A 19,077-nucleotide genomic window follows, 5' to 3' on the forward strand; every position below is an offset into this window, starting at 1 on the left:
CCCCACGCACCTCCCCCCCCCACGCACCTCCCCCCCCCACGCACCTCCCCCCCCCACGCACCTCCCCCCCCCACGCACCTCCCCCCCCCCCACACACCTCCCCCCAACTGCAATACCCGCCGACCGTACAGACTCCAGGGGTAAGCCGCCCACGGTTGAAATCGTTTTCCCGGCAGCTGACCGCTTGAAGTGGGTGCGGTGGCCAGAGGATGCAGCTGTCATCACGCCCCGGCCGATGATGGTAATAAAAAAAACCGATATCAAAATAACATTAAAAAAATGTGGAATTTCTGAACGTACATCACCGTCTGAAATAAAAGCGGCTCGTGGAGAAAAATTCTGCAAAATGGTCGTTTATTACGAAATGCGATACCAACGCGCAGGCGATTGTTAAAAAAAACGGCGCAGTAAAACCAAACAAAAAAGAGACCCCCCCCCAGCTCGCATCTTGTCGCTACACTCATGCTATGTCCCATGGCTGCCAGGCGCAAGTCGGAAGCTTCCGACGCGAGACCAAGCGCGTGACGTTGCGGTCAGGTGCGTCGCGAGACCTCTCCGCCAAAGTGACTTCAAACTTAATTCTAGATTTGAAGCTTTCGTGACTGCAAAGATTCATACTCTTAGTTCTTTGGGTAAAGTCACGTAGGTAAAAAATGAAATTAAAATTAATAAAATAAAAAATCACGACGTTTCGGAGGCAACACAAGTCTCCATCATCAGGTGGAACCGTCATAGCCAGATTTGCTGCATCAAGCGGCAGCAAATCTGGCTGTGACGGTACCATCTGATGACGGAGACTTGTGTTGCCTCCGAAACGTCGTGATTTATTATTTTATTTTTATTAATTTTAATTTCATTTTTTACCTACGTGACTTTACCCAAAGAACTAAGAGTATGACTTCAAACTGGCGTCGGACGAGCCTGGAGCACAGGGCCCAGGTGTACACGGCAACAAGATAAGAGCCTCCTATTGTTTGGTCTGCACCCTCCTCGTCCTCCAGCTCCCGCTCCTTTACACCCGACCCGCACGACGGCCGTGCGAGGCGAGCCAGCACCGCGGCGTCGACGCAGCGCGACCGGAGGTTCTCGTCCCCCCCAAACAGTTTATAGAGCGGATGCATTCGCACGCACGCACACATTGCGACCGCGCGCTGCAACACCGTCAGGACGGACGGACGCGGCGAGGGAGAGATGCCGCATTGTGGTCGGTCTGTCGGCGGACTCCCCGGAGCGAGTGAGCGAGATCGGTCGAGCTTGACTTCTCCGCCCCCGCCCCCCCCACCGTGCTGTGTCCGACGGCGGCTCCCCTTCGCCCCGCCCGCCGTCGTCCTCACACGAAGTCGAAGAGGTACCGCACCACGTCGAAGTTCACCGTCCTGGAAAGGGGGAACAATTTGACAAACGTGCGTGCCATCAAGACATCTCCCTCAAACTCATTATTATTACCGTTATGATTCTACTTGCCAAGCTTTCACAGTAGGGGGGCGACGCTGCTGCTGCTGCTGCTGCTGCTGCCGTGTGAAATCCCAATCGAATATTTTGGAGGTACATGGTTTAGCATTGCGATGTTTTGGCCCAATACCAGTTACAACGATGTGCGCCTTTCTTTTTTAGCTACGGGAGGAATCCGGGACAACCCGGAGGAAACACATGCAAAACAGGGGGAGAAGACAAACACTCCACGCAGAGAGGCGCCCGAGCCCGGGATCAAACCCAGGCCTCCTTCCTGCTGGGGGCGACAAGTGATGCCGCCGCGCCACCCTGCCGTCCAAATAACGACGACCAATGGCTCGTTGACGAATGCTATGCGCGCCCGACAAAGCGCGGGGGAACGGCTGCGCACGTGCGTGGGCGCGAGAGAGCTGCGTCCGTCGCGGTCGCCGGCGGGCGCTGTACCTGGCAATGGCGCGGATGAAGTCGAGCGACGCGGTGCACTTGTACTTGGGGCTGTCGATCTGGTCGCTGTGACGCACGAGCGTCAGCAGCTGCAGGCTCACCAGCGACGAGATCTGGGGGAGGAGGGAGGGGCGCGCACGGACGGAAAAAAAAAACTCTCTCGCAGAGAACGAGCCGCCCGCAGAACTGGACGTCGCAGAACTACTCCCGAGAACCCCTCAAGCGGCGCTCTCACTCGCACGAGCCCTCCCGCAGAGGCGACGGTCCAAAAGTGGCAATTCTTAAAATAAAAACCGACGCGTCCATCGTGAGCGCGAGAAGTTGTTTGTACGCCGATTTGTGCTATCGGTGTCGCGCCACGGGGTGAGGACATCCATTCGGAGCGTAGAGCAACTGCCCCTTTGTCCTGCCCACCCCGCCCACTTCACGACAACGGATGAGGACAGAGCGTCAGCCAAAGGAGACGAGACGCCCGTGGGGCGACGTCCGCCACAGAGATGGAGCGATTAACTCGGCCCGTACGCGGGAGCTAGACGGGATCACTGCATCTCGAGACCCCGAGAAATGTATGTACAGGATGCTAGCAAAAAATGCGAACACTTCTAAGAATTTGCAACAATGCCACAAGAAATGTGCCTCCGGGCTCTGGAGACCACCTGGAGAAGATTCCAGACCACACGTTGACAATGATGGCGAACAAGTGGACACTGACTTTTTTAAGCTATTAACATTGCATTTGTTATCATGTTACGGTATATTATCCGTTCTTTTTCCATTAAAAACGATAGTCCCATCAGCACTCTGTATATGTGTGTATGTGGGGAGGGGTGCAGCAGTGATTAGCGCGCTGCGCTACGAACCCGGCAAGCCAAGTTCGATTCTCACGGCCAACACCAGTGACGATTATCTGAACCGGTCCTGGGCCTCCTCCCCAAGGTCGACTGAGCCTCAAATGAGTACCTGGTGCGGTGTGTAAACATCGCCACTGGGGAGACAAATGCGGTCGGGCGTGGTGCTGTCCAACCAACCCCTCGTGTACCGTGTCGGCCTTCATAGGTGCTCGCTAACAGCACTTGCCCCAACAGTGTGTTCAAGGTATATGGGGGATTCATATTCTTTGGGTCTTTCGGTAAAGTCACGTAGAACAAAAAAATTAACAACTACGACGTTTTGATCATCGCAACACAAGCAATCGTCATCAGAAACGCCGTAGTTTATTTTATTGGATTTTTATTAATTTGTTAATTATTTTTGTTCTACGTCACTTTACCGAAAGACCCAAAGAATATGAATTCCTGCAGTCACGAAAGCTTTATATGGGGGATCTTTGTCTTTGGAACTTCTTTCGCACCAAACGTAGCAAACTGTGCTAATCAGAGATATGGGGGGGGGGCGACCGCTTTGGGATACCTTAATCTGACAGGTGATGACGATGAAAACGACGATGATTTCTGAGGAATCCCCCTCCCCATCTCCCCACCGTCTAAATGGAAGGCTCCCTGAGTGGACTGGCCTGCCAGCTGTGCCGTACGCACCCCCCGGTACGGAACCGCAGGGACGCCGTACCTGGGAGAAGATGCTGGCGGTGGGCGCCACACGTCCGTCCACGATGCTGTAGAAGATGGCCATCATGCGGTCCATCGGGAAGGCCTTGGGCCCAATGAGGTGGTTGCTGGTCTGGGAGGTAGGAAGGAGGACATGGTTGGTGGTGGTGGTAGGGCGGTTAGCGGTTGGGGCGGCGATAGTCCACGTCGCGTTTGTTTTGCGAGTTTCAAAACCTAGTTTTCAGGAGGGTCCTGCCAAGTTATTCGGGGGCGGGTGGGACGGGTGGGAGGGGTGACGTTGCCACGACGTGCAGCATTGGGATGTGTTGGCTAATGCCAGTTAACGTTGCACACTCTATTTTGGCTTCGCGAGCACTTCCCCGCGCGGGGTACAAGTCCTGGGTGGGGGGGTGGGGGGAGGCGTGACGTAGGCGTGACGTAGGCGTGACGTAGGCGTGACGTCGTCGGCGCGACCTGGCACTACGTGCAAGCGACATGCCACCGTGCGATGGGAGAGATTTTCGGGAGATACGTGCGGTGCCAATCCGACGATTCAGCACTTCAGCCAAATAAGCGCGCGACCAAACTGAACGTGCTCGCGGGTTCTTTTTTATTTTGCGCAGCAGTCACTTGGGCGAGCGATCCGTGGAGAGCATGGACTCGCCGCTATAAACCCCGAAAACCCGGTTCAATGACGGGCGGCTGAAACCCGCTATTTCGAACCCAGGTGCCGGCTCATCGTCTCCCCGACGCTTGAACTTCCCGGGCTGCAACGTGTGATGTGCGGAGGAGGCGAGGAGGGTACGGGACGACACGAAGAGCCCTCACCTTCTCACGCCTCACAAACGTCTTCTTCTTCTTCTCGGAGAACTGAAACAGCAGCAGCAGCAGCAACATCGTCAACGTAGTCAACAGTCAACATCGTCAACATCGTCAACGTAGTCAACATCAATTCTAGATTTGAAGCTTTCGTGACTGCAAGGATTCATACTCTTAGTTCTTTCGGTAAAGTCACGTAGGTAAAAAATGAAATTAAAATTAATAAAAATAAAACAATAAAATCACGACTTTTTGGAGGCAACACAAGTCTCCGTCATCAGGTGGGACCGTCACAGCCAGATTTGCTGCATCAAGTGAGGCAAGGATTCAAGATGCAAGCCCTTAAATACAAGTTGGGGGGGGGGAGGAGAGTGGGGGGGGAGAGCTTATCAGAATGTGGTAGCCAATGAATGGAACGTATCGGGAGGGAGGGGGGCGGGGCTAAAAGAAGGCATCGTCAAAGTAGTCAACAGTCAACATCGTCAACATCGTCAACGTGATCAAGTGGTTAAAGCGCCGCACTAAGCACCCGAACCCGGCGATCCGAGTTTGATATCAAAACTGGGAATGTCCACTCCTCCCTCTCCACCGCTTCACCAACCTTCACGGTAAATTTACGGTAAATTCTCGTGGCAGGGCAATCGGACAGCACCGGCTTGATGATGGGACATAGCGGCTCGACAGCCGTGAGGTGCGGTCGTGGATATCAGGTCTCCTGTGACGCATCCACACCCCGCGGTGGCTAGGAGATGTTAACTACCTCGCCTCGTGTGCGAGAAGTCGTGGGTTCGATCACCACCCTGACGCCTGCTGTATATTTGGAGTTTGCGTGTCTCTCTTCCTGTTCTCGCGAGGATTTTTCTCCGGGTGTTCCGGCTTTTCCCTCCACATTTAGAATCGACGTGCATTTAGAGTATTTGGCTGCTAGAAATTTCCACAATGGTAAGCCACTTAATTTAACTATAATTTGCGATAGCCAGGTCACTTTTGAAAAAGGGCTACATAGCCCAGTGAGCCCTACCTGCTATTTCCTATTTCTATTTTACCAGGAAAGGCATACTGAGCTACATGGCTCTTTATCAGAGGCGACCTGGCCACAAATGATAGCTCAACGAAGTGGCTTATCACGTGGTAATATATAGCAGGCAATACTCTAAACACGCGATGTTGAATATAAATGTGGAGGGGAAAAACCGGAGGACACGGAGAAACATCCACTCGACCACGGGGAGAGAGACACGCAAACTCCAAATATACCGGGGTCAGGGTTGGGATCGAACCCACGACCTCCTGCATACCGGGCGAGGTAGCTGACATCTCCTAGCCACCGTGGCACCCTCGCAGCTCACCGGATTTCTCCACGATAAATAAAGACTCTGATTGTGAGCCGCACCTTCACGAAGAACCGTCGGTCTGTCCGGGCCGGGTTGTAGGAGGCCAGGTACGCGGCGATCAGCAGGAACTTGGAGTAGAACGGCAGCTCCACGTGAGCGTGCGCCGACGGGCCTGAGCGCGGAGAGCAACCACCGCCACCGCCGCCGCCATTAAACCCACCTCCTCCTCCCCCCCGCCAACTGGCAAAGGTTTGTCACGCGAGCAGAACGTGCCAAACGGGTTGCCGCTTCAGCACGCCGGAGGCGTTTAAGAGAGCCAAGCCGCGCCGTTGCACGATTTGAGTTTGACGTTTCGCTGGCGATTGCAAACGACCGGCGTCGCCAGGGGATGCGCGTGTGCATGCGTGTACGTTGAACGTCTTTCGCGCCGTACGTAGCCAACCGCGTGGTAGCCGGGAGGTGCGAGCGCAATACGTACCCTTGATCTGCGTCGCATCCTCCTGCTGCTGCTGTATCTTCTCCCACTGTGCGCTGATCACAACAGGGTACACACGGCGGCGTGCAAGCGACAGCGTTAGCGAGCAATCACACGAGAAATTGAGCATGCAGCATCTCATGCTAGGTTCACCAGCCCTCTGACAATTCAGAGGTTGGGTCCACGAGTGTGTGTGTGTTGTGTTTATATATATATGTGTGTGGGCAAATATAAAGGCCTCTTAGGTGAGTGTAGTTAGGCCATGGGCTCACGGAAAGAGGTCTATCCAGGGAACCCTGTGTGGGTTTGTAGACAAGTCAAGGGGTCCCTAGAGCGGGCTCACCCATAGTAAGGGTCACAATCGGTAGGCTCGCACGAGTGAGTAAGGTTTACGATAGGAAGGCTCACGATAGGAAGCTTCATGATATTTGGGTTAAGGACAAGAAATGACGCGGCTAACTCTCGCAAGAGCCTCCACCACCCAACACAGCCAAACTAAATTACATAGCCACGTGTGTGCGAGGGTTTGACGCGGCAATTATCATTGGTTCGGTAAAACTCGACACGCGAAGCTCATGGGAAGGTCGGGAGTTCAAATTGTGGCTGGAGGCTGACTCCACCAAACCCATCGTGCCTCCGGGGTCAATAAAACAGAGCGCACCACTTTGTGGGGAAAGTCAACAGCAGTTCTCCTGTGGAGAGACGAGACTCAACCGCAGGAATGTGGAATTTCCACCGCTGCCTCTGCAGGGCTGTACAACAGGAGAGGAGCTCCGGATGTCTCGATGCTCATTTCGAGCTGCAAAGCAATCACCTTCTGATCTTATTTTAATTCGTACATAGCACGGGCCGTGCTTCTCATCAACTCGTCTCATCACAGCTATTCCGCCGTAACAACAACAAAAAACGTGTTCAGCGCCTTCACCAATATGACGATGGGTCAAATAAACGACGGCGAAAGCGGCGGTGGGTGGTTAACGATGAGCGAGAGCGTTGGACGGGCACGGGAAGTTGCGAAAAGTGAAGGCAATCTCTCAGCTCGTAACTCCGCGCCCGCCGTGGCGGTGGGGGCGAGCCGGCGCTGCCAACAACTGCCCAAGCTCTGCGGTGCCCCACATATCAAGATGTTTTCAGCCAGTCAACGAGCGTTTCACATCCACAGGTAGGCAGTCGGTTGCTGCCCGCCTGCGTGCGGGGGAGGGGGGGGGGGTCCCGGCTGTGGGCCAGCCCACAGCCGGGACCCCCCCCCCCTCCCCTGCGTTGGCTGCCGCACCTGGAGACCTCCCGCAGGTGCACGGTCTGCATGGCTTTCTTGAGGTGCGGCTCGATGTTCCGCCACAGCTTGTGCACGTCCGTCGCCGTGGCTGCAACGACGCCCGGGGGAGGCGGGGGGGGGGGGGGGGGGGGGCGAGGGGGGGCGGGGGGGGCGGGTGGCGCGGGGGGGGGGGCGGGTGGCGCGGGGGGGGGGGGGGGCGAGGGGGGGCGGACGCAATTCGGTGACGACAATGGCCGGCACGTGCGACGCTGACATGCGATGATCGCCACGGCTTTCCCCCCTCTTATCCACCGCGCCACATTATCCGCGACTCCTATTGGCGGCAGCTGGAGGGCTCCGGGAAAACCCATTATTATTATTATTGGTGACTTCAGATAAGTCTTTTGCGGAACGGCATCCCCGTTATCCGCGAAAGAGGCGTGCGGCAAATCCATCCACTTATCCCCAGGGGGGTTTGGGGGGGCTGGTTAGGTACGTACATATGTCAAACTTCTTTCGCACAGTACGTAGCCAACCACGCTAATCGGAGGTGCACGGGAAGGATAACAACAAACTAAACACAAAAATCAGTTCTAAATAAATCGCTTTTCAATCTGTATGATTTAAAAGTGCATAGCTCCCAGTGGCTTCCTAATATCGGAAGGGCGTTCCAGGCGGCCGCAGATATCGCCTCACTATTTCCTTCCTTCCAAATCCTCCAGCATTTCACAAACGGCGAGCGTTACATAAAACGTTCCGTCACGTGAGCAGCTTGCCCGCTCACCCGCTCGCCAGCCCACTCGCCCGCCAATGGGAGCATGCGTCAGCGGCCGTGGTGTCCGGTTAACCGCAGAACGGAGGAGCAGACCGGCGTTGGTACCTACCGTACCCCGGTGCGGGAAGAGTGGGTGGGGGGTGGGGTGGGGGGGCAGGGCTCATGCACCTGGCTCTCGTGCACTCGGGGCTCTCTCACCTTCACCCTTCTGCAGGGGCTCGCAGAACTTCTGGAAGTTTAAGGCGGCCTGTGGCAAGGATAGAGAGTAGTTGTTACGCTCGTGACTATTACTACGATAACGATGATGATGACGATGACGACAATGACGACAATGACGACGATGACGACAATGACGACAATGACGACGATGACGACGATGACAATGATGACGACAACGACGACGATGACGACAATGACGATGATGACGACGACGACAGTGGCGGTGTTTGCCGTTGTTTGGTGGTGTTTGCCGTTGTTTGGTGGTGTTTGCCGTTGTTTGGTGGTGTTTGCCGTTGTTTGGTGGTGTTTGCCGTTGTTTGGTGGTGTTTGCCGTTGTTTGGTGGTGTTTGCCGTTGTTTGGTGGTGTTTGCCGTTGTTTTGTGGTGTTTGCCGTTGTTTGGTGGTGTTTGCCGTAGTTTGGTGGTGTTTGCCGTTGTTTGGTGGTGTTTGCCGCTGGTGTTTGGCGTTTGGCTGTGTGCAGGAGATGCATTGCTCACGAGGTGCTTCAGCTCGCGCAGGTCGCGGCACACTGTGTGGAACACGCCCAGCAGGATGTTCACGTAGGTGGTGTACAGGTCAGAGGTCACCTCCGGGGGCTGGTCTCTGCACAGGATCTGCTGCAGCTCCCCTGAAGGCAAGGAGATGAGCGTGGGGCGATACACGACGATCGCGAGGTGAGACACGACGATCGCGTGGTGAGATACAAGTGTGGGGTGAGACACGACGACACGCTACAAACGGGACGGTACAAATCAGACGGTGCGACCGAGGCACTGCACAAACGAGACAAACGTACTGCGGCACGGCAATCGTGAAGACGTCTATTGGTGGGGCGACACCTTTGGTGTAGACGGGGAAGTGCAGGGTGATGGGCTCGTAGAAACCAGTATCCCCGCGGAAATTCTCCCACACGAGCTCGCTGAGCAGCACCACCGTCACGTTGCACTCGGTCTGCGCGGCACGGATCGGCGGGACGGTGGAGGGGTGACGTGGTTACGCCGTCCTGGTCGTGGCACGTCGGCACAGAGCTAGAAGCTAGAAGCCCTGTGACCTCTGACCGCACAGAGGTCCTGTGACCTCTCACCGCACAGAAGCCGTGACCTGTGACCGCACAAGCCCTGTGACCTCTGACCACACAGAAGCCCTGTGACCTCTCACCGCACAGAAGCCGTGACCTCTGACCGCACAGCCTGGCGACCTATGACCACACAGCAGCGCTGTGACCTCTGACCGCACAGCCTGGTGACCTCTGACCGCACAGAAGCCCTGTGACTGCGCAGGGCTAGAGGCCCGCACCTCCTATTGCCATGGTTGGCTAGAAGCCCTGTGCAGTCATTGGGGGGTTGTGGTGGCAAGATGTTAACTACCTCACCTGGTATACAGGAGGTCTTGGGTTCAATCCCCCGACCCTGATGCTTGCTGTTTGGGTGTCTCTCTCTCTCCCCGTGGTTGCATGGACTTTTCTCCGGGTCCCTCCACATTTAGAATCAACATCACACATTTAAGAGGATTTTGCTGCTATAAATCTCCACGTGATAAGCCACTTCTTTGAGTTATTTGTGGCCAGGTCGCTTCGGAAAAAGAGCTACATAGCTCAGTGGGGTCTTACCTGGTAGAATAAAAAAAATGTTAAATAGTTTATAGTTTAGTTTAGAAGCCTGAAAGCGCTCCATTAGCATCGCCTTTGCCAACGCTACCGATGTAAGCGCTAGGCTTTTGATGTATGCCCCATGACTGTATGTTAAACTTCTTTCTAACCGCACGTAGCCAACCGTGCCAATCAGAGGTGCGATTTTTTTAAAAAGCACCCTCTCTGGTATCGTAGAGGATGACAGTTTACAGTAACCACACACACACTTGTGGAAAACAAATGCCAACATGCTTGGAAGATGTGTGCACTGCCCTCGAGACCGAAATTTGGAGGGGAAAACCGGAGGTCTCGGAGAAAACTCCATGCATGCGACCACGGGGAGAGAGACACGCAAACTCCAAATATACAGCAGACGAACAGCGTTGGGATCGAACCCACGTTCTCCTGTATACATACCAGGCGAGGTAGGTAACATCTCCTAGCCACCGTCGCGAGCTGTAAAAGGGTTTAGATACTTGGCCATAACAGAGCGCTGGGGTTGGCAACAAAAATAAACGAGGAGAGCCATTTTTTTCCCAATTCGTAAAGAAACTCAATATATCAAAGAGCCGCAATGCACCGTGCGGTGAATACGAGAGACGGTGGCGTCCTCGTTAAATGACGTCACGAAACCAGCAGTCCTTAAAGAGCCGCGTGCGGTTCCGTAGCCGCAGGTTTCCGACCCCGTGCCCTCGCGCACAATTCACAAGGGTTGGCGACGTGCGGAGCGTACCAACGCGGCGGCGATGACGTCGGCGGTGACGAGTGCGGCGGACTCACCAGCTCCTGCAGCCTGAGGAACGCACCAAGCAGACTGTAGTCCATGTCCCGTACGTACTCAGCCTTGTCCAGCACCTGCACAGGAAGGAATCGCGCCGGCGAGTCAACGTGCGTCGTCCCTTTTTCATAGCGGCAGCACGAGCTGCTGCAGCTGACATTGGCGATGATGATGATGATGATATTGATGATGACGATGATGATGGTGACCGTGATAGACATTGGTGATGATGATGACCATGATATACATTGGTAGTGATGATGACGACAATGATAGACAATGATGATGACCATGATAGACATTGCTGGCAAGTGCGGGTAAGAAGCAAACTATGGCCACGTACGACAAAGACCAACTGCCCCTGTGTTCGGTACTGCTGCCGACAGTGAGGCTGCTGCTGCTGACGATGCTTATGACGACGAACATGACACCGAACACACGCCATCATGAGATGCGAGCTTCGTCCACGCACCACGTAGACCGTGCGCCCGCGCAGGCGGTGCTGGGCGGCCGTGGCGGCGGTGCGGAAGGCCCTGGTGAAGATGCTGAGGTTGTCGCAGCGCTGGTGGGCGGAGTTGGCTCTGTCGGGGCACAGCCCCACCAGCTGGTCCAGCACGTGCTCGAAAAGCAGGCGCGGCGACACGCACTCCACGCAGCTCACCCACGCGTGCGGCAGCTGGCGGCACAGAGAGAGAAATAGAGCGGTGGCAGCGGCGTTCGGTTAAACACGGAACGCAGACCGGAATTTGTACCGTACCTGTGGTTGTGGAGCAGTGGAATCATACATATTGCTTTTGATGTGGTAATGTGGAATTCGTCTGCATTTTAGTCAGGAAATATGAAGTCATGCGGCCATGGTTCAGCCAGATTACCAAAAGGGAAAAACGCACCATGATGACGAGATGTTAACTAACTCGCCTGGTATACAGGATGTTGTGGGTTTGATACCGACCCTTACACTTGCTGTATATTTGGAGTTTGCGTGTCTCTCTCTCCCCGAGGTCGCGTGGATTTTTCTCTGGGTCCTTCGGATTTTCCCTCCACATTTAGAATCAAAATGCGTTTAGAGTATTTGGCTGCTATAAATGTCCACATGATAAGCCACTTCGTTGAGCTATCATTTGTGGCCAGGTCGCCTTTGAAAAAGAACTACATAGCTCAGTGGGCCTTACCTGGTGAAATTTAAAATAGTTTTAGTTTATAGATGTGGTAGAATCACTAAGGAACACCAAGGTAGCAGAAGGACGTTTCTGTGCAGAATCATAAAGTCGAAACCCTGACCGGGGATTCGAACTCGCGGTCCTTCAGATCACGAGTCGATAAACCGAGCCGGCTTCTGCCGTGATCAGTCGGAACCATACCTGAAGTTCTCTCAAAAGCGTCTGCATGACATGGGTCTTCCCGGTCGACGTGTTGCCATAAATAAATATGGAGGGGTATGAGTAGTGTTCAGGCTGCAATTATAGAAAAAATTATGAGCATCAAACAGCAATAATAATAATAATAGAAGCATTTTTTTTATGCAACATAATTTCATACAATTTGCATCTTAAGCCCCCGTTTTGATTTAATCGTTGCCAAACGTGGAAGTCAGTCAGAACTGACACCGTCTATTGCCCAAGCTCTGTGGGTCCTACACCGAGATATCTTGGCCAACTCCACGAACGAGTGTTCATACACATGAGAAGACACCAGACTGCACGGTGAAAATCCACGCGTGCAACACTCGCTCCCCGTACAGGTGGATATTAACCCACTTGCCGTCCTGGCCACGCAAGCCCAGGGATGGGGGAGTTCCGCGATTTGCGCGATCCACCAATCCTCGCTACCTCCAGTGCAGGATTACAGGCGCGCGGCACAGACGCCAGTTCCCCCCAGTGATCTGCTCAGCGGATCGCGAGCGGGGTGAGCGACGGGACGCAGAGACACCTGTCCGAAGAGCTGCAGCAGGGTGCGTAGCACCGCCTCCCGGCCCGGCACAAGCGCTCCAAGCCGCGCCAGCGTCTCCTCCTCCTCCTCCATCCTCGCACGTGGCAGCACCAGCCACTCGAGGGCAGTGTCCGCCCGCCAAAACCGCAAGCGCAGGCTGGGCGCCGGCTCCTGAGCCTCAAGACAGTGAGCGGCGTTAATAGAGCCGGCGTGCTTTAGGGTCGGCGAAAGTGTTTGTGGGGCTGATGACAACCTGCGCAAATTTTACCCACTCACTCGCCCGCCCCCCTCTTCTCATGAATCCGTCCACTCACTCGCCCAACTTAATCACTCATTTAGTGTGGCACCCAAACTATGGAACGCTTTGCCACTTGAAATTAGAAAATCAAGAGTCGGTAGATATTTGAAAACCCATCTCTTTAAAGTGGCCTTCCCTATTTAGTTTGGTCGGTTGCCCCTGGTTCTGTTTCCTGCTTTCATGCGCATTGGGATCCTATGGTGGAATGAGCATTATACATTTTCATTATTGTTATTCTTCACCCATCCACTAACCTATTCTCTCCCTCACTAAAACACCTATTCACTTGCGCAACCACTCACCCACTCAATCACTCACACACCCACCCACTTAGTCACTCACCATCTCACTCACTCTCTCCTTCACTAAAATTCCCACTTGCCCACTGAATAACTCGCTCGCACATTCACTCACACACTCATCCAATCACTCAACACACCCACTCACCGGCTCACCCATTCAGTTTTCATTTGGTCAGCGTTTTATATTTTAGTCAGTCTTAGTCGATGGCAACCTGTGGAGTTTTAGTCGAAGTCTGTGGAATTCATCATTATTATGTGAGTTCCGGTGATACTATTCAGAATCAGAATCTTTACTTAGACTGGAGCAATCCGATGAGCTATGCAGCTCTTGTTCACAATGTCCAATTGAGTAATTTACATATCTGTCAACCCCTTATCAGTGCCTACCTTATTACAGACCAATTCAGACCTTATTTATCACCTTGTAACCCTTATAAAGCGATAACGTTCATCCAGCAAATTCCCATCACAAGGGAGAAACACAAAAAAAATAGAAATTGTTTAAAAAATATTTTGCCCGTATTGAAACGGCTGTACACCGTATGGACCTGAAAACTCAATTTCCCTGTACAAGTATATGGTAAACCGTATGAGTTGACCATGCACATCAGACCCCTACCTCTGATGTCGAACCCATTACCCCAAAATCCCTATCCCTGACAACTTAAACCCTTAACCCCCCAACCCCAACTTCCAATCCCACACCGTAACCCAAAGACCCAATCACAACATCTGACCCCTAATTCTAACTCCCTATCCCTGACACCTTACACCCCTTAACGCCAAACGCGTACCCCCAAACCTAACACCGTAACCCCCGAAACCAGGGATGCATACATCTTTCCATTTCGCTGTATGGCCTAACATGTTCCATGAAGGGCCGTTGCCTGAAACGTCTCCTATTGTTTCCTTGAAGGCCACGATATTATGTATTCATCTGTTGAAGTTATTCCGTTACAGAGGGCCAAATAGGGCATTGAAATAGGGCTTGGTGGGCCAGGCACATTGGGTTCCATACTCACATTGGGTTCCATAGACTCACATTGGGACTCACAGACTCGCATAAAGACCCATAGTCTCACATTGGGTTCCATAGACTCACATAGAGACCCACAGACTCACATAGGGAACCAGACTCACAGAGGGACCCATAGACTCAAATTCCGACCAACAGAATCACATGGATCCCGATTCAAATTGGGACCCATAGACTCACAAAGGGACCCATAGACTCACAGAAGAACCCAGACTCACAGAGGGACCCATAGACTCACAGAGGGACACATAGACTCACAAAGGGACCCATAGACTCACAAAGGGACACATAAACTCACAGAGGAACCCATAGACTCACAGAGGGACCCATAGACTCACAGAGGAACCCATAGACTCACAGAGGGACCCATAGACTCACTGAGGGACCCATAGACTCACAAAGGGACACATAGACTCACAGAGGGACCCATAGACTCACAGAGGACCCCTAGACTCACATAGGGACCCATAGACTCACAAAGGGACCCATAGACTCACAGAGGGACCCATAGACTCACACAGGGACCCATAGACTCACATAGGGACCCAGACTCACAGAGGGACCCATAGACTCACAAAGGGACCCATAGACTCACAGAAGGACCCATAGACTCACAAAGGGACCCATAGACTCACAGAAGGACCCATAGACTCACAGAGGAACCCATAGACTCACAGAGGGACCCATAGACTCACAGAGGGACCCATAGACTCACAAAGGGACACATAGACTCACAGAGGAACCCATAGACTCACAGAGGGACCCATAGACTCACAGAGGAACCCATAGACTCACAGAGGAACCCATAGACCCACAGAGGGACCCATAGACTCACAGAGGGACCCATAGACTCACAGAGGGACCCATAGACTCACAGAGGGACCCATAGACTCACAGAGGGACCCATAGACTCACAAAGTGACCCATAGACTCACAGAGGGACCCATAGACTCACAGAGGACCCCTAGACTCACATAGGGACCCATAGACTCACAAAGTGACCCATAGACTCACAGAGGGACCCATAGACTCACAAAGGGACCCATAGACTCACAAAGGGACCCATAGACTCACAGAGGGACCCATAGACTCACAAAGGGACCCATAGACTCACAGAGGGACCCATAGACTCACAGAGGGACCCATAGACTCGCACAGAACCCTACAGACTCGTATCGACACCAAGGGACTCACACGGGGATCAAAGTCTCGGATACGGACCAGGCCTCGGGTGGCCGAGGGTCGATATCAATGAAACCGCTGCGCCCCGGGTGATGCTCGCGAGGACCTCTTCGCATTTCCTACCCCCGTGCCCGACAACCAACACACCGCAGGAGTGTGCATTCCACGTTCCTATGGCGGGAGCGAACCCTCGTAACACCATGTGCGCGGCTGCAGAAGTCGCCCAAAACTTTGTTTGAACAAAACTTACCACGGCGGTCGCCTCTCCCCGCAGCCTTTCTCGCCGTGGGGGGTGGGTGGTGGTCAGAGTTGCTATTATCGCGATAACGTTAATATCACTCACGTTTATTATTCTTACCGAAAGTAAATTAGCTGTGACGCTACGGCACGGTCACATTTCTGCAACGATACCGCCGACAAACTGGTGGGGGGTGACGTCATCGCGTAAAACCGGACGTCGTGACGTCATCGCGTAAAACCGGACGTCGTGATGTCATCGCGTAAAACCGGACGTCGTGACGTCATCGCGTAAAACCGGACGTCGTGACGTCATCGCGTAAACCGGACGTCGTGATGTCATCGCGTAAACCGGACGTCGTGATGTCATCGCGTAAAACCGGTCGTCGTGATGTCTTCGCGTAAAACCGGACGTCATGATGTCATCGCGTAAAACCGGACGTCGTGACGTCATCGCGTAAAACCGGACGTCGTGACGTCACGGTACGCGGGAAAAGAAGGACGTTCCCAGGCGTGACGTCATCGCGTAAACCGGACGTCGTGATGTCATCGCGTAAAACCGGATGTCGTGACGTCATCACGTAAAACCGGACGTCGTGACGTCATCGCGAGGGGAAAGAGGGACGTTCCCAGGCGTGACGTCATCGCGCCGGTGGGATTCTTAGGCTTCGGCGTGTTAGACACGCCCCCCTCAGTGAGGCAGATGTGATGGCTGCCTCCCCTGGTGCTTTTTCATTGCAGTTTCATGACGAGACCAGCGAGCCTAAATATATTTATACACATACGTGAAATAAGTTACCTGGAGTGTGGAAGGCGAGGACATGAAATGAAGGGGTCTACAAACATTACATTGGTGACATACTGAGATAGTAACAGGCACGCGCTTATTGCCCGCGATCCATCCAGTTACTGAGGGGTTGCGCAGTCAGAGGGGAGGCTGAGCTCGTCGCTGCCTCACCTCTCGTCTCTTCCTGTATTTGCAGTGGAGCGCCGCAAATTTGGCGATTTTGACGATATAAATCGTATAGAAATGACATTTATAACACACATCAGGGGAAAAATCGTAATATTTATTTTAATTGATTATTCTTTTTTTTTACTTTTCGTAACAGCTATTTTCATTGGAGTATATGACAGGTGAGGCTCTGCCTCCCCTGCCTCCCCTGACCGCACGTCCCTGGTGTCGAGGTATTATCGGCCAACGAATCATTGCTTCGAGGTGTGTGGATGTGGGAGGTGGGAGGGGGGGGTGGTTAACCGGAGCACCCGGAGAAAACTCACGCGTGCGAGGGGGCAACACTCGATCCCCGTAAAGATGTCAACAGATGGAGATGAGTTCACTCGACCACCCCCCTGACGAGCCAAGGTTACAGGATGGCACCCTCCTCAAAGCCATGGGAAGGGAGATGCAACAGATGGAGATCTGCCTGCACTCTCGGCTTGCTACACTGCCTTTTACTGGCGAGCCGAGGTGTACGGCAGAGGTCGCAACCGGGTACCCGATACCCGTACCCTACCCGATACCCGGCTACCTGTACCCGGCCGGGTACGAGTACGGGTACCTGTTTGCGACCCTGGTGTGGCCGGGTACGGGTACGGGTAGGCCGTGAGTCACCGGTGAGTAACCGTTTGTCACTCATTGGGTACGGGTACGGGTAGCGTACCCGTACCCAGCTGGGTACGGGTACCCGTTTGCGACCCTGGTGCGGCTGGGTACGGGTAAGGAATCAAAACCCGTTTGCGACCTCTGGTGTACGGCTACTCCGTGGTGCCCACCCCGCGGGAAGGAAGTCTCACAGCGACATCTGAGTGTTTTGTGTTTCTCGTCCTTCGCCCGCACCTCCGATTAGCACGGTGGGCTACGTACAGCGTGATAGAAGTTCAACGCACAGAGTCGTCCTTCGGTTAACAGTGACATAGGTTCATAATAGAGGTTTTGTTGGGTTAGATCGTGTAAATATATAAATGGTGTGTCGTTAAAACCCGCCACCACCCGACACAGCCAACTACTAGTAAGGGTTGTCACGTAAACAGAACGTGCCAATTCGTCGATAGTACACCACCGTCCTATCGTCTCCACCATTAACTCACCCATCTACAAACTGGCCCGATTTCTGTCTGAGGCCCTGCTTCCTTTCACGGGCAAGTCCACCTCAGCTGTACTTAACTCAGCTCACTTGGTTTCTCTAATCAAGGACATCTCACTTTCTCCAGATGATTTGCTTGTCGGTTTCGATGTAGTCTCTCTGTTCACCAATGTACCTGTACCGGACACCATTGCAATCATTGAAGACTAGGTCCAACAAGGACTGATGTACCAACTTTGGTAAGGCACTGCCTTATCCACACATACTTCACCTAGAATGGTACATCTACAAACAAAATGAGGGTACCCCAATGGGTTCTCTCTTATCGCCAGTGGTAGCGAATGTTTGCATGGAGAAATTTGAGACAAATGCCATCCAGACATCCACCCTACATCCTTCCTTGTGGAAGAGATACATAGATGACAGGGTCGCCATCTGGCCACATGGCCTGCCAGCACTGAACCAATTTCTCAACCACATCAATTCCAGACACCCGTCTATCAAATTCACCATGGAAGTGGAAAAGGATGGCAAGCTACCATTCCTGGATGTTTTGATCGAGAAGAGACTTGATGGCTTGTTGGGACACTCGGTCTACAGGAAAGCCACCCACACGGATACCTATCTAAAGCCTAACTCCCACTACCATCCAGCCCAGAAGAATTCCCTCATCAAAACACTACACCATAGGGCCTGTTGCATCTCCGACCAGCACCACCTAGCCAGTGAGTTGGAGCATGTACACCAAGCCCTTAGGATGAACAGATACTCGGACCGTACAATCCACAAAGCTGTCTCACCAGCCATGGAGACAACTTTTTGAGGATCCAACCAAAACAATCACTTTACCATACATAGCAGGGGTTACCAAAAATATTTCCAAAACCTTAAACAAACACAAGATCCAGGTTAGTTTCAACACAGTACACAAAATCCGTGATTTAAAGGATGTGATTCCTGAAATGCAATACCCTGGTGTCTACAAACTGAGTTGTGGATGCGGCAGCAGTTACATTGGGGAAACGAAACGACATGTCTCAGACCGCGTTCGTGAACACAAGGCAGATTGAAACACGGTAGGACCAATACCTCTGCCGTTGCTGATCATTGTTTTAACGCTGTGGGCTCACAGGAAATTGATTTTTCCAAGATGGAGATAATCTGCAAACCTACTGGCTACCTTCAGAGATTTGTTCATGAAGCCATCCAGATATATAAACACAGACACAACTTCAACCGAGAAGATGGGTACAAACTGAGCAATCATTGTAAGGATGTTAT

The 19,077-nt window shown here is 53.1% G+C and overlaps 1 protein-coding gene across 1 annotated transcript; it reads right to left on the bottom strand.

Moving 5' to 3' along the window:
- Nucleotides 1–843: 843 nt before the first annotated feature.
- Nucleotides 844–15,903, bottom strand: ORC5 (origin recognition complex subunit 5). Its single transcript, XM_061574345.1, has 15 exons — nt 15,723–15,903; nt 12,655–12,831; nt 12,087–12,179; nt 11,198–11,401; nt 10,728–10,802; nt 9,157–9,268; nt 8,815–8,945; nt 8,297–8,345; nt 7,342–7,432; nt 6,072–6,124; nt 5,653–5,765; nt 4,269–4,310; nt 3,463–3,573; nt 1,897–2,009; nt 844–1,376 (listed from the first exon to the last, which is right to left on the bottom strand). Exons 2-15 carry the CDS (start codon nt 12,745–12,747, stop codon nt 1,331–1,333), a joined length of 1,326 nt encoding a protein of 441 aa, XP_061430329.1. The 5' UTR covers nt 12,748–12,831; nt 15,723–15,903; the 3' UTR covers nt 844–1,330.
- Nucleotides 15,904–19,077: the final 3,174 nt, after the last annotated feature.

The sequence above is a fragment of the Lethenteron reissneri genome, chromosome 55 (assembly GCF_015708825.2).
Source record: "Lethenteron reissneri isolate LAM-NWPU_2019-01 chromosome 55, ASM1570882v1, whole genome shotgun sequence".
NCBI lineage: Eukaryota > Metazoa > Chordata > Hyperoartia > Petromyzontiformes > Petromyzontidae > Lethenteron > Lethenteron reissneri.

Bases quoted from the DNA above. Each gene is read 5' to 3' on its own strand.
- ORC5 (XM_061574345.1), bottom strand. From the start codon at position 12,747: ATGGAGGAGGAGGAGGAGACGCTGGCGCGGCTTGGAGCGCTTGTGCCG. The intron at 10,803-11,197 runs GTGCGTGGACGA...CTTCCTGTGCAG, and splicing joins GCGGGCGCACGGTCTACGTG to GTGCTGGACAAGGCTGAGTA. The intron at 4,311-5,652 runs GTGCGGCTCACA...CTGCTGTTTCAG, and splicing joins ACCGACGGTTCTTCGTGAAG to TTCTCCGAGAAGAAGAAGAA.